Genomic DNA, 24,908 nt, shown 5'->3' with positions numbered 1-24,908 from the left:
GTGTCTTCTTAACCAAGTCACTTATAGTCTGATTTGCAGAGGAGCTGAACCCACACAATTCTAACTGTATTCCATTATTGTGCTCACAATATTCCTATCTGCTGTAATGGCACATTGGGGCCCATTGCATATGGATGTAACTTTTAAAGCATATGTGTACTGAACAAATATTTAACAATGATATTCCAAAGAATGCTTTATTGGAATTAGTCTCCTCATGTGTCATCTATATGCTAGATGCAACTTACCCATTGGTTTGTTTCATGTTATCATATTAGCAAATTCTCATCTTGTGCCTCTGCTTGTGATTTTCTTAATTGAGTTATACTGTCCAAAATACAGGGTCATTCTTTAAATTTTTAAATGTAAAATCTAAATTAATTTTCCTTGTAATAGCAATAATTATTAGGACAGTTGCTAAACCTTTGGGTGAGTGTCTTTTTTTTAAATATTAAAGCCCTTTTGGCTTTTTAAACTGGTTGAGAAACAGATTATTTTACATGACTCAGTGTTTCTATCATTCTCAAGTGGGGAAGTTTCAAAGTTCTTGTTTGTGAAAAGTGTTGCTAATACCAAAAGGCTGAGTGACATCTGGAGGGCAAGGTCAAAGCTAAAGGGACTTCCCCTGTTGGCTGTCAGAAAGATAATGTACAAGATAATGTAATTCTGTCAGCTCAATCTGTATACAGCTACTTAATTTTTGAAGACCATTTGTTGCAATTAAATAACAGTTAAAGATGGTCATGATGGTTTCTTAGTAGAAAAGCGCATTGGGGTGTAATAAGTAGCCTGAAATGTGTTTGTGATCAGGTCTGTGTGTCTTGGTGGTGCCTACCTCAAAAATACCTAAGTATTTTTTAATTGACTATTTTGGTCTCTTACCTAAATTCCACAGTCTGGTTGTGGTCCTTGGATAGAAGCAAGAGCTTATGACTCGGTGACCCTAAGCAGGTGGACATGATTCTGCCAGATATGCATTTGCCTTCAGTGAGAGTATATAAAATACCTTTATAAGAATGTCAAGCACTTGACAGTTAGGAAATGACAGAACTAAGGTTCCTTGTATAACCTTAAATTGGCCCCATTGTATGTATTAATTTTTATAGACAGAGCCAACATCATATAGGAAGTCTGACAGAAGTAACAGAGTCCCAGTTCTGCTGTATCCCCATCCAGTGCCTTAAACACAAGAGAACATCTTTTTCTATACTTGAAATCATCTGCCTCATTCACTGTCCTTTCTTTTCACTGAATAAATTGGGCCCTGTAAAACAAATTATAATTTGACTTTATAATACATACAATGGAGGTAGTTTGTTTGCACAGGCAACCTTAATTCTGGCATTTAGGCCATTGACAACTGAGGTAATGAAATATTATTGTTTAGCTTGGCATTGCTGAACATATTTAGCTGTTAGCAAGGCGTGCGCGCGCGCGCACACACACACACACACACACACACACACACACACACACACACACACACACACACCCCCCATTTTTTAAAAAACGTTCTAACTAGGGAATGTGATTTTTTTTAATTGAATCCATCTTTGATAGAATAGTTTCTTCTGCTATATTCACCTAGCCTTACTTGCTTTTCCTTTTTGAATTTTGAGTATTCTTTTGCTAACATCTGTTTGGATAGAAGGATTCTTCTTAACAGGTGGTAAAGAATATTACCAAGTATTGGTATTTTTTTAAAGCAGAAAAGTTGAAATTATATAGTTGTGGATGTAGGAACACATGCTTACATAGACTAGATATTGCATTTTACCCTCATACTTCCTCAGTTACACTTGTGGGACTTGACTTACAGTATAATTTAAATTCTTCAGGATAGGAAGTGATTTGTACTTTATACATTTGTTACACAGCTGTAAAACCAGTAACAAAACAAAAAAAATCTACATTATTTAAAAATCCTGGCAACCAACAGTATGAGGGACTTGCTTAAATGCAGAAAAACAAGGAAGTTTACAGGAAGTAAGCCTCCTATAACTAGAACTAGTGATGTGCAGTTGGGTAACTCCCAAAATTACCTCCTTACAGGCATAAATCAGTCTTGAGGATATAAAATAGCTATTTTATTCTACATAAACAGCAGTTTTCTTTGTGGTTCAGTGTGGCTTGTGTGGCAACTGAGCTGTTCTGTATCCCGGTCTGTGGTGGAGGATCAGTATAGTAGGCTTATTATCTGATTCTTACAGCCAGATTAATATTATAAATATAGATGTCTTTCTAGGGAGGGGTGGGTGAATTTAAAAAGTAAACATGCACCCCCCTGCCTTCCAAGTCCTATAAAGTGTTGTAAGTTGAAATCCCATGTGTCATTAGCAAGTGAAAATGGAGTTGGGGGAGAAAGTATTTATCTAGATAAACAATGACTGTGTTGTAATGGATTTAAGCATATTTCTATCAGTATAAAGTAAAGGTGAACATATTAACTGCAATTTATCATTTTATTTGTGATTAGAAAATTGAAAATGGTGCTGAGCTGAATTGGCAATATTTAGTGGTTTTTTGCATTTTAAGTGCTAATGTTGGTCTTCCTCTCCGCCAGCTGCTGGAAACAGCAGAAACTAATATGCTTTGTTTTATGGCTCTCCTGTGTAGCGTTCCACTAAATTAAATCCAAAACACTTGCCTAATAACTTATATTCTCAATGAATCAATACACTTAATGTGGCAATTTTTCACAGAAATACGTGACAGTACATTACAGAATGAAGGTCGCCTGTGCTAATGCATTCAGGTTGCTTTTGGAAGCTTGTGTTTTAAGACAGATCTTTGATTTTTCTACTTATTCATGCCTAGTACATGTGAAAGTGAAATTTACATTGTTGAAATAATGTTCTATGTGAGATAGCTTTTTAAAAAAAGTTAACCTGAATTAACATTGTCTGATTCCAAATAGAGGATTTTCTTCTTCACAGCATTCCTGGATCTACCTTGTTGGTTTGGATTTCTAAGATACATTACATTTTATTTTGGATGTATCTTAAACATTTAAAGCAAATCTTGAGCATAAAACACTTTTCTTAATCCATGTATTGGAGTCTTTTTGTGAGGCTGCAGTTCTAAAATAAATTTTTGTGGTTTGAGGTTAGGGGAAGTAGAACCCATGGTTAAATGATATATTTGGTCTGGGGAGAAAGTAGTATGGTAGGAATTACATTTCCTTTATGTCCTGGCTGATCCACAAGGGAGGCTAATGTCTGTCTAGTGGAATTGTTTGCTGTATCTTGCAGCTAAAAGAAGCAATAGACTGAGGGTAAATAAAAAGAAGACAGTGCAAGGTAGAAAGCAAGTCATAAATAGTGAAATGTTGAAGGTGAAATTAAAATGATTTTTTTACTCATATTTTTTGTAAGAAGTCAAAAATGCTTTTGAGAGGCACAGCACTGATTGCACATGTAAGCATAAAAGGCTAAAATACTAACAACAGAAGTTATGTAGATTTGTCTCTTTAATTGCATTGGACTGAAGCATAAAACATCTGTCATGTTATGGCTGGTAGTATATGACCATCTGGAAAAGTTAGTAGGTAAGATGTTTTTTCAACCCAGCAAGAATAAAGGTGCCTTAATTTTTCTACTCTATTTTTCAGATTATTTTATAAAAGCCCTGGCTAATTAATTTTAAAAGACACACACAGAGGTTTGTGTGGTATGACTTCCTGATTATTTCTAGCTTATTTATTTCTCTTAATGGCAGATGATTTTACAACTTGTAGCCGTATCTAAAGCTGTGAGAAATATGATTTGAGAACAGAAACAAAAGTACATTTTCATATGCATATACTTTTGCACATATCTCTTGACAATGAGTAGGAATGGCAGAGAGAACAATGTAATGCTGAATTAACCTATATGCACTTGAAGGAGATAACGAATGCTGCCTTTCATATGTCACTGGGGGGATCCAATGTTTATTTTCCCCAGGTAAAGCCATCAGGACATCTGTTTTTTGTTTTGTTGGATGTTTTAGGTTAGGTGATTTATTTTGTTTTTTAATAAATTGGACATTGTAAAATTTGATTTTTATATGGGTTGTATGATTTTTTTTTAATGCAACCATTTAATAGCACCTAGGTACTATTGTTTATAAGATAATGAATGTGTGATTAAGCTGCTTATAAACCTCATAGTCAACTTTAGAGAATTAAAGTGTGCTAACTTATCTTTTAGGCCTAAAAAGTGCACTATATAATTAATCAGTGCAATATTTTGACATACCTAATCACTGTTTCACTATTTTGCTTAGATAAATGTGCTTGGTGTGTCTCTCTTGTGATGACAGTTGAACATTTCTCAGATTTCATGCCCACGTCCCTGTTTGATGCTTCTCTCCCTGTACTATCCTATCACAGTTAAAACCAGTACTAGAGGTAATCCTTACTGTAAGTGGGAGGGGGGTTCTGTCTGGGGACTCTTCAGGATGGCCCTTTGGGAGATTGCTACAGCCAGCTACAAGGTCATTCTCTGAAGCCAGCCCAAATGTATTAACTTTCTGGGCATGCTGCAAAGTCCACCTTTTCACCATCAAGTGTTTGTGTAGTTAAGGGTTATTTTATCATCCCCAATTTCTGTTGAGGTGGGATGAGCAGTCCATTCCTACTATCATTTTATTGGTATTCTGTATATTTATGCAAAAGGCACCTATGGAAACATTTTATAAATTTAAATAAACTCAGCTAAGACCTGGATTTCAAGCCCAGAGGAAATCTGATCTATTGTTAACTGTTTAAGTTATTTCACTTTCCCAGAAGGACAGATGTAAGTAATGTTTTCATAACACTTCTGGAAGTGTTAAGTGCACAGTATAAGAGCTAATTATTGGCATTAAAATTCATGTTTAATTTTCTCTTAAAGTTCTTTATTTCATTAATAGTTAAGTGCAAAAAGTGTTCTGTTTTTTTTTTTCTTTTCTTTGAAAGACTATTTTCTCAGTTATCAGGATGAAATGCATGTCACAAAGCCTAAGACGAGGACTGCAGACCAGTCAATCAGCACACACCGACAAAGCCTATGCAACATTCTGAGACCTTAATCCTGCAGAAGGATCTGCAAGTGCCAGTGTGGGAAGAATCCCAGTGACTTTATGGACTGACTGGGACTATAGAATAGCAGGATTGGGGCTACAGAATACTATTTTATGCATTATATATGTCTGGCAGCTAACTGATCTACAGTACAGATTTGCTAATAGAAAAGAATAAATGTTTACATGTATGTTTGGAACGCTGTTTATATTGTTTGTGAGTAAAGCTGTGGAAGCAAGTTATCAGATATCAGTCTTGTATGATTTATAATCCTGCTTAAGGTTGGTTTTTTTGTTTGTTTGGTTTTTTTTGTTTTTTTTGGTTTTTTTTTTTGTATCTCTTGAAAGGTGGCTTTTCTTCAGGTGTGTGTTCTGAAAATGTTGTAGTCTCTTATACTTGTTACATCCTCAGGGATGACTGCAAACCAGATATTTTGAATGTAGTTAGTACTGCAAATATATTACATACTTACAAGATTCCACCTGACGTTTGTTATGCCTCTGTGCTTTGGAATCTCAGATTTAAAATTTAATGGAAATTCTCACTCTTTCTGGACTCCTTCCCAGCATGAATCATAGGGCTTTTTAATCAGTACAGCCTGCATTATTTTACAGCTCAGTCTAATTTAATTAAGGACTGTTTAAACCACGAGGGAGCTAATCAGAGCCATTAGATAAGATGAGCTAGACCTAATGAAGCATGACATTTACAGTGTGTGTGTGTGTGTGTGTGTGTGTGTGTGTGTGTGTGTGTTACAGTAATCTTCACTATTTTTCTTATCACTGTTTGATTGTCACTATTAAACCTATTGGCCCTGTGGGGGAACTAACCAATGTTGGTTTATTTTATTTGGGGATGGTGGTTCAACCTGGAAACTGTTCCTGTGGCGTCCCTGCTCCAGCCTGGAGGATGGAATAAAAACTGTTGTCCCTCCATATTCCTGTGTTAGGAATCCAGGGTCTTACAGCCACTGACTCCTCAAAAGTGAAGTCTAGTGATCCCTTTCTATGGCCTATTTCCTGATTGCTCAATGCCATATTAGTCTGTTTGGAGTCAGCACAGAATTCAGTCTGTGTGGCCATCCCCACCACGCCACTTGTCTTGCCTATGTACCAAAATATTTTTGCTTTGTGGAAAGCCGAATAGGTATGTACCTTCTGCCCAGTGGTGTGTTTCATTTGAACAGTTTAAATACAGAACTTTAGAAGTAAGAGCTTTAAGATACCAGACAGTACTCTTCTAGCCCAGACCAGCCTTTACCTGTGAACTCTGTCACTGAACCCATGACATTCAACTGGAAAATATATCAACTAGTAGAAACAAACATCCTCTTCCTTAATATTAATTAAACACATCCCTATGCACATCAGACAATTTGTATTAGCCATTTCTCATAGAATCATTCTCCTGCATCATGGCAGGATCAATTTAATTATCCCTTAACTATCCTGATGGATGGGTAACGTACAGTCTAGTTTTGATTATCCCCAATGATAGTAATTCCACAGCCTTCCTTGGCAGTTTATTCACTGTCTGTTTTTAATATGCTGCCATGCTTTAATACACACTGAGCATGTTCCATTAGCTTTATATAATGCAAACTATTTTGCTTTGTCCACATTGATCACATTATTTACCAACTTGATCCTTACAGTTTACATTTACAGTTTAACCTCCTACAGCAGCTTTGAACTACAGCTAAGACAAAACAAACATGAATATTTTGTATTTTCTAGCCACCAAAAAATAACTGACATGCAGTTACTTCAGTTTTGTCATGTACAGCTCTTAAATTCAGGGGCATAGGTTGTGGATTTTTGCAGAAAAATTTGTTTGAATCCAAAAAAGCTTGTTTGAATCCAGTAAATTGCATATTGAGTGTCTGCAGGTGTTCAAAATGATACTGTTTTTTGTTGCTGAGTGTTTTCTAGAGCTGGTCAGAGAATGGCTATTCCATTTTGTGGCAACTTTCAAGCTTTGAAATTTTATTTTGGTCCACATCAAAATAAAGCCTTTTCAGTGGGTTTTTTTTTTTTTTTTCCCCCACAAAAATGGAATTGTGCTGAAATTTCCACTTTTGGCTCAAAACCTGAGGTTTTGGATTTGGAAGTGTGTGGGGAAGAGAGGGCTGGTAATTAGGGAACTGGCCTGGGATGTGGGAGACTCAAGTTCAAGTTGCTTTTTTGCCTGATTCAGAGCAGAGTTGTTGGTTTGGGGTTTCCCACATCTCAGCCAGTGCCCTACCCACCAGGCTACAAGTGTCAGTCTCGCTCTTTCTCTCTTTCAACCTTCCCAACAAAAACTTTGTTGAAACTGATATCTCTCTGTGATTGTTGTAGCCATGTTGGTCCCCAGATATTAGAGAGACAAAGTGGGTGAGACAATATGACCTGAAGAAGAGCTCTGTGTAATCTCAAAAGATTCTCTCACCAATAGAAATTGGTCCAATAAAAGATATCACCATCATCTCACCCACCGCATGTCTCTGTGAAACATTTCAGTTTTGACAAAACGATCCAATCAGATCTAGTGGTTTTTTCCAACACAAGAGGGAGCTCATACACTGTTCTAAGAGGTGAATGCAAAAATTCACATTTAAAAAAATAAGGAACATTATGGAATTTAAAAACATTTTGTAAGAATTAAAATTAAAAGTTTACATTTTAAAATGCAAGTAAGCAGTACTGTGCAGAATTCTTGCTAAGTCAGGATGGCTCGCTTGTCCCTAATGGATGCTACTTGGGATCAATATCTGGCATGTGGACAATTCTGTTGCCGTGTATGGAACTGATACACTGTTTTCTCTTGTTTTCTAACAGTAGCCGATAACTGTGGTTGTGATTTTCTTTTTTGCATGCCATTGCTAATAATGACATCTAGATCATAAAATTCTTGCTGCTTGAAAATCATGCTGGGCTCTAATCAGATGGCAAAGAATAGAAATGGAAAAGTTCTGAAGTGATAGGAAAGAATAGGCAATGAAAGCAAGGGTGAAGAGGTGGGGGAGAGGATGTTGCTGGGATGATTACTGTTTCAGTCCCAAGGTGAGATGATGGTAACCTAGTGGTGGTGTGGCTTGAGTATGATGACAGATCAGTGGGTTTTATTAAATAGTCCCCTATAAACAGTGCTATGTTTATTATTGTAACTTTCTTTTCTTTTCCTATTGTGTATATTTACCATCCCACTTCAAATTTTCATTCACTGAGTGGGCAAGGGATTTCCTGAGCCAAATCCCATGCTGTGTGAAAGACTCCAACTGCTGCCGCTTTGTCTCAGGAAGTTATTTCCAAGGACAAAGGGTTATATCCTCTAAATTTGTCAACTGTTAGATGTCCTTTATTACTTCCTATAATTTTTAAAATATTTGAGCTTGAGCATGCTGCCGATGCTGCTTTGTGAACTGCTCTCTTGTGGTCTGTGGCTGCTCCGTTATTTGAAGGGTTGGAGAAGCTTTTGGATTTTTAATAGACATGGCAACATTACACAAACTGTTGGAGTGACCCGTGTTTCAAAAACAAAATCCAGCTTGCAAATTTAGTTTTGGTTATATAGAATGTAGCAGAGATTTAAGTAAGTAGGACCAAATTGGAGCTGCGTTGATTTCATAGAAGGGAGGCTTTTTCTCCAGTTGAAGAACCCAATCTTCAGTAAAATCATTGGAACTCTGCCAGAATACTCAACAGAGGAATTCGCACAGAGTTTGTTGTAACTTCTTGTTACACTGATTGTGCAGGTGAGTTGTGTGACGCTCAGAGGCTTCTGGCCTCTGTATAAAACTGAGCAACCGTAGTTCTTAGCAACTATAATAGCTAGAAACCTTAAAATAAAGCTGAGGTTCTGAAAAACGAGAGTAACAGCGTATGGGTATGGGCACACATCAGCTGCTTCCAAGCCCTGGATTTGGCTATGTAGAGTAGGAAGGAAGGATTTCTGAATCTGACACCTAGAGTCTCAGGAAATTTGTTTGCGACTAGGTGCCTCACTGCTTGCTCTCAGTTTCCACTTAAACAGTTCCTTTAGAAAGCATGCTATGGTTCTTCTTTTATAGGGTTTCCCTTTTTTGTGTGGAGGAAGCTGCATGAATGAATGCTGACTTATTCACCATTTACTTGGGTATTCCTTATGAGTCTGGGAAAGGTGACATTGCCTCAGAAATGGGCTAACTGTCTGGTCCATCCCTTCCTAGCTGCAAAGCCTAATCTTTGGAGTCCAGAGAAAGGAGGATCATGCCATAAAACCAGTGCTCCTTCTTTCCTGGCCCAGTCCAGCTCAGATCCACTATTTTTGGCCATAAGCCTCTAAAATCTGCTGTTCTTATTAATTTATTTTCAGGATTAGTCAAGGTCTGCACCAATAATTTCTGGTAAAATCGATATATATGGCAGTATTTTATAGAAAATAGTGTGTCAGCTGTCAGACTAAAACAATATGGCATAATTTTTCAAAGGTTCACAGAAACAGGTAAGTCTGTAAGTAGTTACAGCAGCAGAAGCAAATGATCTGTCCGGTTGGTCGTTCAGACTGAAAAAAGAATTAATGCTTTATTCTTTTAATCCTCACCTGCTCATCTTTTATTTCTGGTTACTGATCCCTGTCAAAAGTGTGTATCTGTTATGGTGTAATGTTTCTTGTTTTTTTTCTTTACAGGCAGAACTGTATTTGTGAATCTTCACTAGAACCTCATTGTGTAGATCCTATTTTCAAGAATGAAAATTAATTGTTTTATTGCAAATACATATTGTGTTTTCTTCATTAACAGTTTTTCTTTATACTTTATTATTAGCAATTTTAATTATAGCATATGTTGTATCATACTAGCAAACACTTAGCATTTTCATATTTAGCATATCTCAATATCTAAATTTTGACTTGACATTTCTTACACAGGTATGTGCAGAAAGTACTTGTTTATAACAAGCTTATAAAAAGATTTTGTTTAGTGTTGTGTGTAGACTCCATATACCGTAAGTTCATTGTGGTGGAACCCACTGCAGTGAGTCTCTGTTGATTCCATTAGTTAACATTTTGCACTCCAGAATTTTTTATAAGTGTAAAAAATGGCATTATTTTACTGTTGAAGTAGTTAATAGTAGTAGCTAATTCACACTTTCTGGGAAACCTTTTACTGAGTTGGCTAATTTTAGTGACTGTAAAAAACACACATATCCCAGATAATGCATTACAAAATTTACTTTGTTCATTTATTCGATAAAGGATAGTTTCATTTGATTTATACCACTACATAATGTACTAGCGTACATGTACATGTGACAGTATATTTTGTAAAAGTGTTGATGTTTAAGTAGCAGAACTTGAACAACTACACCATTACTCTATCAATTATTTGAGATGTAAGGAGCAAATCTTGTGTGCAAATGACGATGGTGTGCAGACTAGCAAAGGTCAGATTAGCATGGCTCTTCTGTAAGAGGAATGGTCTGGTCATAAGTATCAGTGGGCTGCTTCCTCTTTTATATGGATGAAATTAATAAGGTCCTGTCAAGGTAGTAAAAATACTTATGTAGTCTTTTATTGGATGATTACTAAAAGCTTCACAAATCTTAAATAGTTAATCACCCTATCCCCAAACTTATCTATCCATATGCAAGCATTAAATTCCTCACTTTACAGATGATGAAATGGAGACGCAAGTTAAACAACAAGCCTAAAGGTCACATGGTTGTTTAGTATCAGAGTCTGGTTAGAATCTAGAACATCTGGCTGTAATCCCATTCTCTAGAGACTGTACTCTAGTTTTGAAAGATGTTCGTCTTAGGCACCTAACCAATATTGGGTACTTCTATTTTGCAAGGATGATTTAAGTGTCTATTTACTAGAGTGTATGTATAGCTCATGATGTTCCTTTTCTGTATAACTACAGGCCTTCATGTAGGGAAGACTGGAATAGTCCTTGATACGTTTATTGTTTGAACCAACTGGTTGAATAAATGATAGCTGTAATCAATGAAACCAGAATAAAGGAAAATCTGAAGTACAGGCTTGTACTGATGACTGGTTTTTTGATAAGTTATCTTTATAATTGGCTGGACAGTGCTAACAGAAGTAAGCATTGTCGAGAGAGGTCAGCACTATGAATGGAGGCTTTTTAAGCAAGAAACAAAATGTCCTAAGGCCTGAAATAACCTATCCATTGCTCCATGCTAGATTTCATTTTAGTCCAGATGTTTTCAAAAAATTTCATTACCTCAGATTAAAAAAGAGTAATCTAAACTGAAATGGTCTTGTGAATGTGCAGTGGAGGGTTTTCTGTTCAGAGTAGCAGAAAGGAATTTTTCCCCATATTGAACAAAATATAAACTTCTCTACGTGAAGAACTGAAAAAAGATGCTTCAAATAGTGGAAGTGCATTTATCTGAAAATGTAGATTTTAAATGTAGAGGCTAACCTCTTTAGACAATAGCAGTAAGGATTGAATTACAGCATATAGGTGATTTTCCATATCTAACCATATCTGTTAGTGATTATTGAAAAATGGCATACGCAGGCACCACAGTGATGAGCGTGGTATAGAAACAGATTTGCCGGAGGTGGAGTGAGGAGGAAATTAGGCTATTCACTTGTAACAGATGTGGTGTTATAATTATGTTATGTGTGCTTAAAATTTGTACATATGCATGAGCCATGTGGAAAGGTGTGTTTTAGATTTTAATAATACAATGAAACTACGGAAGAGACCGCTTCTATTTGACATCTAATTAATGTGAAGGTACCGATATGTGCCACTTTCATTTGAAAGCCACCTCTGCTAATCAGTCAGATTTTTGTCAGCCCCTTTGAGTGGTTGCTTTAGGCAGATTTTACTGTAGTCATTAGATTATATGAGAACTATGCCAGTATGCACAACAATTCCTTGTCATAAAAGAGTGAACCACATGCTTTTCATCAGACCGTTCCTCTCCTTACTTTATTTCATTGTGTCCCCAGATATTGGGTGTCAGGAATAGTGTCACTGAAAAACTTCCAAAGGTAAAATCTTTCAAAATTTTGAAGTGTAGTGCTACCTGAAAAGTGGCTGTGGAAAAATGGCACTGCGGTTTGCAAATGTTTCCAGCCTGTATTTAAAGTTCTATCTGCTTATTCTAGTGACTAAAAGTTTCTTACTGCTTTTTACTTCCACTGTCTCATCCAAAAAAGTGAGTTGGATTCTCTTTCTTATAGTGCCTCATCAACAGAATTGCTTACCAAGAACTGTCTACTTACTGGAGGCAGTGAGTTTGCACCAGCTGTTACTGAGGTTCTAATTTAGGCATAACCTTCGTTACTGGAGATGTTGTTCAAGAAGGGCTTTCGGTCATGTTAGGTGTGCAGTGCTGGCAGTTGGGAACATTGATTTAAAAAATGGAGCATGTCAGTAGTGAATGAAATTTGTTAATCTAGGTTGCCTCTTTCATGGCATCCACAAATCAAGTTTGTGGTGTTAAGCTTGTTCTTGTTAGACTTATGGAAAAATTACACCATTCCAATGCTTTTCTAACACCCTTTTAAAACAAATTATTTTATCAGGAATTCCCTCTGTTCTCCCTCATCTTCCCCCCCAAAATGAGAGAACAGAGAATAAAGACAAAAGAACAAAACATTAAAAGAAGGCTAAGGGAGGCAAAGGAAAGGGAGGAAGGGAAGTGAAAAAAGTGACATTTCAGTTTCTATTCTATAGGAATTAATCAAAGATTCTAAAAAGTTAGAGTAAATCTTTTCAAATGTATCAGAGGTGTGCGGTAGTCATTTGGCTTCAAGCAGTGCTCTGGAGAACCAAGTTTTCTGTAAGATGGAGATGTTCCAAGATGAAGAGATATATCACAACATTGTGCTGGGAAGTAATTTTTAAGGAGATATCTGTTATGTTAAACCTGCTAGCTCCTTCTAGCTAAAAGGAGCAATGTATGGCTGCAGGAAACCCACATCTCCAGCAGAAGCCTCTTTTGGCAAAGCCTGTGCACTGTAATCTATATGCTGACCAGTGTCAATGAAATATAATTCTCTGCTGGATAGTAGAGTTTTTAATGTTTTGCAAGGCACTTTCCTGTTGGCTAGTGTTCAAGGATATAAATAAATCTTTGTTCCTGGTCTAGTGCAGGCAGTTATTAGGGGGAGGGTCTTTTGGGCCTAAAAGTCATAATGGGCTACCACTGGTTGGGTGAACCTATGAAACTCTCGCCACATCAACAACAATTCTGAAGTATCTAGTCCTCCCAGTGCATTAGGATGAAACATGTCCTTCAGGAAATGCTTAAGCTGCAGATAACATCATGGAGCTGGAGCAAGTAGATTTCACTGTTTTGAGTTCTTGGAATGGGAGAAACTGATGTCTGAGATCAGTTGAGATACCCAAATTATCCCCTGATCCATCCACTCTTTTCATTAATGGTTTCTTTTTGGATTTTCAACAATGGGTTGACCTGAAGTACAGCATCAGTATGTGAGAAGAAATAGAATTTAATATTTCTAGCTAAACTGGCCCATGCTTATCTGGTAGCCAATATTGTTGAGGACATTCTACAATCAAAGGGGGTAATAGGTGGAACCTAGTATTCCTTCCAGTGGAAGAGGATATCTCTGAGCTTTTTTGGCAGTTTGAGCAGTACACATCAAAGATTTAAGTAGTCATGGAAGCTGACTCAGAGAGATGGTCGACTCCGTTGAGGGTTGGAGCACATTGGTTGGTCAGTGTCAGGAAACTGGCATTGCTGCTGCTGCCCATGCTGTAACTATTTTCTGATAATGACTTCAGACTCCATGACTTCAATCTGTGTATCTTTCAACGGTAGTACATAATTACTTAGCCTTCACTCATAGGGCTCTGTTGCTGCTCATAAAATGATTGAGCTCTACTCACAATTCATAATGACAGAAGAGCCTCTTGAGTAAATTTAGTATCCACTCATGGGCCATATATTAAAGAAAGACATCACAAAACATTTTAGGGATAATGGAACCAATATCAGTGGGGAAAATGTAGACTGAGTATCAGAGTGCCTGATGATGAAATCTGCTAGGCTTTGAACTAGTCTCAAAGTAAGTATTGGAAGCCCCATCACTTGAACAAAACATTAAGGAAAGTACTGATGTGAACAATCCTTCATAGCTAGGGAGATGGCCACTCATTTCACATAAGTGGCTTCAGTTGTCAATGACTTTCAATCATTACTGGTGTAGACCAGTAACTGAGATGTAAAAAGTATAATAAGTCATTCCCAATCACTAGGCCAGGTTGATGATGAATCTATTCATAGCCATGAGGAAAATGTTATCTTTCCGATACTGTGCTGAAATATGAACTGCTTTTTCTAAAAGTACATTAAAATGAGTCATAAATTTAATACACTTTTTATTATTATTTCTCATAAACCATTTGGACTTTATTTAAAATTTTGAAAAACTGCAAAAATGAAGCTGCAGTTGTCAAGGGTGATACACCTCAGAGATCATTTCAGGGTTCAGTTGGCAGGAGACATATGAGTCTTGAAAAAAATTAAACAAATGAATTAACTCCTCTCTTGTAAGCTGTCTTCCTATTTCTTTTCAAAGTGTCAGTTTGTGATTTTGATAAATGTCATAAACGTTTCTCTCTTTCTCAAATAAGGTTCTTCTCTCCATAATCCTGTATTGTGGTTTTTCTCGTCCCTCCAAAGATTACTTTGTTCTTCCCTATGGTTTCTAGTCGGAAAAGCATCTGAGAAATAGGATGGATTTGACAGCCGAGTGTTTCCTACTGAATTAGTTTCATGTGGTAACTTAAAAAGAGAGAGGAGGGAGTTCATTTGTGGGCTGCTTTTTGTTTTTGTTTTGTTTTCCTTTAGTATTGGAAATTCATTAACAACTCTTAGAGTAAGAATAAAAATAAAAGCCTAAATACTTACTGTTTATTGCTGCCAGGCTTTAAGCTTTCTTGTCATGTTTTCTACAATGTTTTGGATAAAGGCAATGATTAATAGTTTGTTTTACATGATACAAGAAAATATATTTATTCTTATTGGAGAACTGCACCCCCATATCTGTGTATCAGTTGCTGACACAAACCATTGATAAAATGCATAGGTGTGTGCTGGGGCAATGAAGTCAAAGTGGAATCACAGGGTCATGTAATACTGGCAGCAGTTTGAGTTAAATCACTGTTTATAAAGTGTGCTGAGGATCTCTTCTCAGTCAAACCAGGAACAGATTAGATCAGCAATACCCAAACTTTTTACGTTGCACCCACCCCTTTGCCCTTGTCCATGCTCCCTCCCATAATCCCCCGAGGGGCTGGAGCTGAGGCTGGGGCATTCCTGGAAGTGGGGCCGTGGTTGGGGTCAGGAGGCATGGTCAAGCCGGGTGCCAGGAGCCCAGACTGCAGCCTCAGCTGGAGGTGGGTGTGGGGCTGTGGCTTGGGGCTGCATCTGGTGGCGGGGCCATGACGAGTTTGGGGGCAGAGTGAGGCTGAGTGGTGGTCCTTCCCCATCCCCCCAGCCCTCTGTGGTCTGGACCAGGCCCTCTGTGCTCCCCTTACCCCCAAATATTCCTCTGCAGCTTCCTGGGGGAGCCTGCCCCACAGTTTGGGGATGTCTGGATTAGATCAATATATAGTTATTAACAGTTTATCTGAGGAGAGTTTGAGAGATGTTTTTTAGTTCTTGCAAATAAACTCATAGGCAAAAGTACTTTTAGGAGTCCCCAGTATTTTGAATCGCTTTTGTTTTAACATTTGTCATACACCTCTTGGGGAGTCATGAATGGCTATTGATGAGGTTATTCTTCATTCTGGTAAAATATTTATGTATGAAAGAAAATAGTTGTTTTGTTCATATCGTGGTAGCACCTAGGAGTCTGTCATACCCAACTGTGCAAGGTGCTGTACAAACACACAACAAAGGGCTTACAGTCCAAGTATAAGACAACATGGGGGAAGCACCAGGAAACAATGAGACGGTATTGGTCAATGTGATGGGCAGTTGTTACAGGACACCAGCTGTGCCTTACCATTGTGAAGTTTTTTTTGTAGGCACCACTGCAAAGGATAGTTTTAAGGAGGGATTTGAAGGAGGACAAGGAGAATGATTTACAGATGTATACAAGGAGCTCTTCCAAAGCACAAGAAAGCATGAAGGTGCTCTTTTGAAAGCTTAACGAATGCATATTGAAAGCTGTCATCATTGGCTGGTGGGAGGTGAGACTCAACCTCTCATTAGTGTGAGACATGATGGGTAACTTTTTGGGAATGGGCCTTGAAGGTCTTGAAAATGAAGACAAGTAGCTTATGCTTATATTTGATTTGATGGAGAAAGGGGAACTCATGAAGGGGGTGAAATGGTCAAAGCGATGAGGTAGGAAAATGACCTTTGCAGCACCATTTTGAATGGATATAAGCAGTCACAAGATTTACTTTGGTAAAGAAACCAAACAAATTAAAATCTGTAAATGGATATAGTAAATCCTATTGTCCCGTCCTCCAAAATGGAAAAAATGTGCATTACTTTTCATTATTATTGCTCTGCTTTATTTTCTTTTCCATGTTCATAACCCTTTATAATACACAAAAATGGACTGAATTTTATGAATGTGACTTAATATTCAAATGACCTCTCTGAGCTTTCTCTTATGTGGGTAAAATTCTTATTAAACTCCTTTTTAACCCAGAATTTCAATCTGCTCTTACCTTGTAAATACAAGAATAAAATCTGCTTCATTCATATATTTTGTTCATTTGTGGAACTGCATTATGGATTCAAAATCTCACTGATGCTGGCTTTTGAATGACTGTGCTGTTGAGTGTGTGCTTTTATTTTCTTTTTTTAGAGATGTAAAATCCAGAAATAAACATTGTATTGATCTTATTAGCCAATATAATTCTATGGTAAGGAAGACTGAGCGTATTTTGTGTTGGGGGCAATATTGTAGTCTTCTAAATTTAAATATAAACTCCTTAAATTGAATGCAGTAGACATGATATTAACATGTCTCATAAGATTGACAATATTTTTTTTAGTTGTCAAGTGGCTCCATCTGTATTGCATCTACATCTGTATTGCATCTCAGATTCTGAATCTGAGACGAGATGGTTTAAAAAAGGAAAAATGTTTTCTTGAAAACAATCCCACTGCAATTTGAAGAGCAGAAAGGAATAAAATGGCCAAAATGCATTACATTTGGGAAACACAAATTTCATAAGGTCTGAAGGAAGCATTCATTTTGTTACTGCAATGTGGTTCAGTCAGTCAGCATTCTGTCACATCTAGTTAATAAGGGGAAGAGAAAACAAACAAGTAGAAAATGCTAAGCCACTGCTGTCTGTGCATGCTGTTTTGCCTTTTTGGCTTGATTATTCTACCTTCTTATGTGATAGATAGAGCTGTCCAAGTGAGTGTTTCGTATGTTTAGTTTGTTTGGTTTGATGGGCTGTCAGGTTTAGATTTAAACTCCCTACCATCACGTGCTACCTCAGTTTCTTCTCATTTGGGCTGCCAGGCACGTTCGTTCATTATATTTGGAGGACCAGTTTACATTGACAAGCGGTCATTACTAATGGCAGTGTTTAATCAAGCTTCTTTTACTGCAGTATAAATGTTCATTTTTGCTAAGTCAAGTCAAATATGCTTGTCAGGAGCTCTTACCTCTGCTACAACTCATTGAACCATTTGCATCATTAAGTCATAGTCATTTAGTCAGCCACTCAGGTTCAAACCTTGATAAGAACGTAAGAATGGCCATATTGGTCAGACCATGGTCCATCCAGCCCAGTATCCTGTCTTATTTCCCCCCCTCCCCATCCCTGCCTTCTCTGCCTTTGCTAGTTGAAGAACACTGTGAAATCATACTGAAAAGTATTTAGGGAACTCTGCCTTGTAAAAAGGAGAGGGTTTAAAGCAATGATGATCCTTAGAGAAAAAGGTGGGAGATTCTTGACATCTTTGTGGATTTAGCAACCAGTCCTGTAGCCCTTCCTCAGGTAAGTAAGTTCCATTAAAATAATCAATGGGATTATTCACCTGTGTAGGTGCTGCAGGACTGGGCTTTTGGACCCTGATTCTGGTAACACTTATCCAGATGCTCAACTTCATGCACATGAATAGTCCCAGTGGAAGTACTCCTGGGCATAAACGTCTGCAAGTTTGGGGCCTTACTTTGCCCCATGATTTGTAAAGGGAAGATTCTTAATCAAGCTAATAGGAAGGTAAGAGAGATAGAGGAAGATATTGTTGTAGGGACATTTGGGGGGGAGGAGAGGGAAACAGACTTCAGAGTTTAAAATGTGCACTTCTATACATTTAATTGTGCATTTGCATCTGACTTGTGAAGTTGCTGGCCTTGGTTCTGTTTTGGGAAGGATGTATGTCATACTATCTTTGCATGTTTTTGCAAAGGAGCATAAACAAAAGGTTGAAGTGTTGACAGCTGTGACAAAGTTCAGTACTGTAGCGTGTCACCAGATAAGTGATACTGTATAGCTTGTGGCAGTCAGCAAAGCATGGTGGCCACTATTCATGTGTCAGTTTTAAAAGACAGGAAGCGTTACCCAAAGGAGAGAAAATATCAGAATTTGACAGCCTGATAGACACTTAAGATTATGTGTTTTCTTTTGAATAGATTTAATTTATACATGTATTTATTTTATTTTATGGCTTGAAGTCTGCAATTCCAGGCTTGCAACATTTTTGTTTATCTCATTATTGGGGGGTGTTTGTGCTGTGGGAGAACAAGCCAACATCTTGAAAATCTGCTAAAATTGAGGCTACTAGATTTTAGATGTTCTCTTTGATATCCATGTTTCTTGCTATACAAAAATGCAAATGTACTTGAAGCCAACAGCCAGCCACTGCAGTGAAATAAGTGCCTTATCAGTTTGTATTAAAAGATGTCCCGTTTCTGAAAATATACTATATTGTTAATGGATTATGATGTATAGCTTGGATTCAGTTCCTACATTGCATCCAGACTTCCTTCAGATTTCTCAGACTTGCTACTTTCTTTGCAAAGCAAGAGTTTTAATTCAGGGTGTTAAATGAAAATTTAAAACTTTACATTCATAGTTTGTTTTTCATGAACGTCTTATAATAAGATTCCAAGATTGTTGCCTGTTGGAGTGGACTCAACCGTGTTACTCTTCAGATTCCTGCAGCACCTTGTATTAAACTAGATTAAAAATGTACACAAATGGAGTGACATCAAATAAGAGCAGGGAGAAAATGATTATTAAGGAGAACATTCGCTGGCCAAAAAAAGCAGAAAACTATCCTGTGTATTCAGGCCTGCCTCTTTCCCCTCAAAGATTATAGGCCACATCTTCAGCTGCTGTAAATTAGTTGACTTCAGTTGAGCTATACCACCTGAGGAATTGGCTCATTATGTTGAGGAGAAGTTCCCTGGGATTTCCCTGGCCTTCTTTTCTATGTTTCCACACAGTCTAGCCAATGTTAGCTTTTCTCTACTGCAGCTTTTGCCTTCTGGGACAAATCCCTCCCAGCACTTGAGGTGGCTAAAGTGGGATGTAGCAGCATTCTGGTCTGGTCCATACACCCTCCTATAGGCAGAGACGGAGGGGCAGACTGGCCAGATTTTATCAGTATTGCAACACCGTGTGCTAGGTTGCAGCACCAATCGCATTTGGACTGTCCACCCCAGGGTGACAGAGAAGCAGCCAGGTCAAATACGAGTGGTGCTGCCACCCTCTGTGCCAGGTCACACCACCACTGGGTTTGGGCCCTCTCGAACGCAGGGTCCAGGGCAAACTCCACTTCCAGGAAAAGCCCTGAATGGAGGAAATATTCACTTCACCCAGGACAGAGGGTTTGTGAGGATCAAAGCAGGACAGTCCAGTGAAACCCAGGACTCTTGGGAGGTCTGGGAATATCCTTCCTGTTTCTCTCTCCATCAGCAGTTCTTCATTTCATTTTAAATTAGTTAGAAACATCCAGTGGCGTATTGTAGGTCTCCGGCACCCGGAGGCCAATACTTACATTTGTGTTCCCATCAGCGGCAGCAGAGCCCCACCAGAGGGAGTGTCTGTGAGCCCATTTCCCACTCTCCCCCACCCCACTGCAGGGGTGGCGGGGAGCAGGAATGACGGGGTGTATGTGTGTGTGATGTGACAGGCTCCGCCCCAGAGCCCCACCTTTGGCTCCCTGGCCCCTGCATAGCTGGGGTCACTGTGGCTCCTTCCTTGCACCCAGTGGAGGGGCTGGGAGGACATTTGCTTCCTTCCACCCCTCCCTCCCCCCAATTTTGCTTATCTACTCTGTACTTTGAGAAACATAATTTCATCCAAAGTTTTCAATTAACTTTACAAACAAAGGTGCTATAGGAATGCAGAGATTATTAAACAAAATAAATTTTAAAATGTCCAGTATTTATTTTCCAGTGTAAAAATTGGACCTGTGCAGTCTTGTTAATATCAGTCACATTTTTGGTGTAAAAGTAATCTTTCTTCTTTTAGGTTCTTGAAGATGCAGAGTCTCAGCATTTGTTCCAGTCCATCTTGCCTGATATGGTGAAGCTAGCACTTTGTCTTCCTAGTATCTGCACCCAGGTAAGTAAACGTAGTTAGGTACATCCCCAGTAGCAGATTAATTTTCTGTAAACGATAACTAATGGCTGGGTTCAAAATGCCATGGCCATCTTATGTTTCTTATTGAAAGCTATGGTACTTCTGTCATATTTAGTTGAGGCCTCAGGAATAGGGAGGACAACACACATCCATAATGGTACTAAAGTACATTAAAAACTCACTGTCTCAGTTCTAAACCTTAATTTGTCATCTGTCAAAATTCTATGTACACTGGCATGTCTTGTTCTTTCTTATGAAATGACCATGAAATGTTTAAACTTTGAAAAAATTTTCACTGTTCAAAATATTTTAGTGGATTTAAACTCTTTTGGCTTTGAAACCATTTTTAAAGCTATTTTAATCATGTGACTAATGCTTCTGATAAGGCTTTCTTTTTTTACTTAAAAAATGTGATTATATTTACGCCTCCGGAGAAACTGTGAATATACTGCTCTCAATAATTATCATAAACTTTTACCTTATTGTAATAGGGCCCAATCCTGCAGGCATTTATTAGCTGGTATAATGCTTACTGCTGGGAATAGTCCCATCAAACTCAGGACTGTTCATCTGAGTAAAGACTTTTTGGATGAGTAAGCATTTGCGGGACAGTACCCCTAATTTGTAAGCACCACTATCTCAACTTTTTAAATAGGTTTTTTCAGAAATAAGGGGTTAGTTTTAGAATAGAAAAGCATTGCTCTGCTTAGTTATGCTAAAGAGGATGTTTACAGAGGACACAAATCCAGAAAATTGGAATATTTTTTGATCTTTTTACTAGTCATTCAGTTGTGGAAGAGCTTTTTTGGCAGCTACAAAGCTTTTAAAAGTGGTTACAGCATGCACGGGACTACAGGATGATTAAATGATGGATATTTTAAAGGAGTTTTACTTCCATGCAACATTTCTATTTGAGAGATAGTATAAAACAGTCAACAACTTATCTCTGAGTCATTCTTTGAGTTTAGATGTAGCTGAATTTAAGATGCACTAGTGAAATCTATTTTATGCACTGAAATGACTTAATCTACAATAGTAGTATAGTTTGGCTAGATAAACTGAGTTCTCTAGAACAGGATTTTTCAATCTTTTTCTTCCATTTTTAATTCTGATCTCATAATGCAGTCTTACAAAGCCCTGATATAGATTGATAGATGACTATATAGCAAGGGTGGCCAGACTCTCTGGCCACCTGAAACCCCCGTACCTGCTGGGAAAAATCCTCTTGACCCGCCACTCTGCTGCAGGGCAGAAGCTTCAAGCTTCCTACCCCCGTTTGGTATCCTGAGAATGGGGGGAAGGGGCCATAGGGGGATCCATGAGCTGCATTTTAACTGTAAATTAGCTGCATGCAGCTCACTAGCCACAGTTGGGCTACCCCTGGTATACAGAGAAAGAAAAACATATGGCCAAAGGAGATATCAAAATTCAGTGAATATAAATATAACAACTTCATACTTTATAAAAATATATCAAAATATTCTTATTGAAGCTTTCATTTATTGCATGTCTTTTAAAGATATATATTCAATAATTCTAGTTATTGCACCTGTTCACTTAGGAGATCTCTCTTTAGAACTAGAAGTGCTAAAATATAATGACCCAGTTCCACTGAAGCTCTGCTTGTTGCATTTGTGGAGAACCAGAAGCAAAGATGGCAGTTGTTTAATTGGAGGGGGCTTGAAGAAGGGATGAAGAAATGTATTTTCATTAGATTATTTTTTAAAAAATGACTATTACAATAGCTACTAGCCTGTTACAAAACAAAATCAGAATTATTTTTTTAAGTAATATTGTATCAGCTATAAAAATGGTTCTTAAAATAAAATCCCTTGAGTGTTCTGGGAAAAACTCTATAAAGGAAATTTTTCAGACTTCTTTTAATGTACAGTTACGTTTTTCATGCTGTCAACTATGATTAAAGGATAGCAGGGTCTGCTAGTTTACTTTCAGTTTCTAAAATCTAAAAAGCATTCATTTCATTGTTAATTTTCAGATGTGTTAATTGCTTTTGCTGTTATGAAAATGTGGCTTTGCAAAATCTGTATCTCCTAAAGTCAAGTTACCAAACCAAAATGGTAGATGAGGGCCACTTTGGTGTCCTAATCTTATAGCAGATATGCCAGTAGGTTAGTAAGAACACAGAATGGTCAATTTAATAGAGGTGAATTTGAAATCTGTGCCCCTTTTTCTAGGTCTCTTTAAAAACTAAGAATGATAGCCGAGGACTTAATTCTGAGATTACTGATCTGCTAATACATTAGTGAAAATGCTGCATACGTCTGAGCGTTTGCTTTTTCTTGTGTTCTGTAAAGCGATGTATCTCTGATACTTCCTATTCTAACATTTTTATTCTGCCAATACACAGTTTCACTTTAACAAAACGTTTTAAGACTTCTTTTTTATACCTATGCAGCAGTTTTTCCTTGTTAATGCTGAATAGTTACTCTAAATCAGAAAGGTCAAACACACAGCCCCGGGCCAGATTTAGCCTTCCTAATTGGGAGGGGGAGGGGGTATGTGTGACAGACAGATGGTATTTTCACATCCAGCACAATCTAAGATTTCATTGGGGGAGAGGAAAATCGGTTTCTCATTGTTAGAAAACAGACATTGAAAACATGGATTACTTTGTCTGCACAGAACTTGAAACAATAGCTTGAAGAAGTGTGAACTCCCTCACCCCTTCTAATTGGTTGGTCAACTCCAGTACAGATTATGAGTAATCATGATAATGATCAATGATAATACCATGATGATGCTCTAAATGTCAACATTAAGTACTTAACTGCTGGTCATTTTGGTGGCCCGAATGGGGAAGGGTTGGGAGTGAAGCTTATGGGGGATGGGAACAGGAAATTAATACAAGGAGGGAAATGTGCATTGAAGAAAAGAGGAAAAAATAGAAGAAAATAGGGAAGGAAGAAACACAAAGCAGAAATAGGGTGGTTCTTATGGAAAGCATATTTTTTCACTGGAAGCTCAGTTTTTATATAAGTGCCATAGTCCACCTTTGAGCTTTGTGTAAACTTATAATTGAACTGTGCAAACTGGATGCTGGGTTTGCAGCAGGCTTACTTATCCAGAGGAGAGATCAGACTACCACAGAAGGGCAACCACCAACCCCCCCAGACAACCCCCCTTCCACTTATTGCAGCTCCATGTTGCTAAAGAGTTTAGGGAGAGGGAGCTGATATAAATCTCTCTATCCTTCAGTTTCTGCAGTGGCTCCAATATGCTTACTCTAGTTCTCTCCTTTTACACACTCAAGCCTTGTAGAATTCCTACAGCCCTACCAGTAAAGTGGCTGTTATGTGTATCTGCCAGCTGGGCTGAAGACCAGCTTCCTGCACTTGCTACCCCTCACATTTCCAGCTACCTCCCTCTCACTGTAGGTGTGCTACTTGTGGGGGGTGGGAAAGAAGATACTTAATGTAAGCATCTCTGAAAGTGTATGTTGTCCTGCAACTACTGGGTGTGCTGGCAGCTCAAGTAGACATACCCAAGCTAACTTTAATCTATCTATCTTGGGTCCTGGAATAGTGAAGCCATGGCAGTATGCACTTCATTGCAGGCTAAGCCTGTGAGTAATTACCCCAGGTTTTTGGGCTCATACAGCTCATGCTGAAGCATGTGCTGTCATGGCTTCATTGCTCCAGGACCCAAGCTAGCTAGATTAAAACTAGTTTGGATATGTATGCTCGCCAGTGTAGACATACTGTAAATCTGTTGCTACTGTCTGCGGGAGGGTAGCTTATAGATAGGGAAACAAAAACATTATTTGTAAGACACTGTTGTTTAATTATTCTTTACTTAAGACTTTCTGGTTTTTTCATGGGTATCTTTGAAAGTTTGTGACTTGTATTCAGTATTTTTCACTTTCTGTTCCCCAAACTTTTTTGTTTTGTTTTGGTCTCATTAAGGGTATTTTAATTTAAAAACAAAACAGTAACTGTTCCAGTCTGGCTAATTATTCTTCCCTTGAAGTTCTAAATCTTTAATTATGGTGTCCTAGTCTTCATAATGTTCATTATGTAGACTTGTAAATTCTTTGGTAAGAGGCATCATCAGTCTGGGGATGTTGCATGGAATTGTGATATTAAGATGGATAGAATACAAGTAGAGTTCAATCCTGTAAATGTATTGCATTCTTGGGCCCATGGACTGCTAGTTGTGCCAATTTTTGTGTTGGTGACAGGTGTCCACTAGAACACACAATGAAATTCTGCAAATTGGTTTTCACTTGTGATCAAATAAGATTCCAACATTGATTCCTCACAGGAGAGAGAATAGTGAACTAAATTCTCTCCCAACTCCTCCACT

At 37.9% G+C, this 24,908-nt stretch overlaps 1 protein-coding gene across 1 annotated transcript in view; it reads left to right on the top strand.

Moving 5' to 3' along the window:
- Positions 1 to 24,908, top strand: part of PARG (poly(ADP-ribose) glycohydrolase) — a 126,728-nt gene that overhangs the window by 34,768 nt on the left and 67,052 nt on the right. Inside the window, exon 8 of the mRNA XM_067552474.1 lies at positions 20,475 to 20,567. Within this exon, the coding sequence (XP_067408575.1) occupies positions 20,475 to 20,567 (93 nt within the window). The remainder of the gene's footprint in view (positions 1 to 20,474; positions 20,568 to 24,908) is intronic.

The sequence above is a fragment of the Emydura macquarii genome, unplaced genomic scaffold (genome assembly GCF_026122565.2).
Source record: "Emydura macquarii macquarii isolate MOO-44397 ecotype Brisbane River unplaced genomic scaffold, CSIRO-AGI_Emac_v2 contig_1390, whole genome shotgun sequence".
Classification (NCBI taxonomy): domain Eukaryota; kingdom Metazoa; phylum Chordata; order Testudines; family Chelidae; genus Emydura; species Emydura macquarii.
The sequence above is the reverse complement of the archived record's forward strand: the minus strand, read 5'-3'. Positions and strand labels throughout refer to the sequence as shown.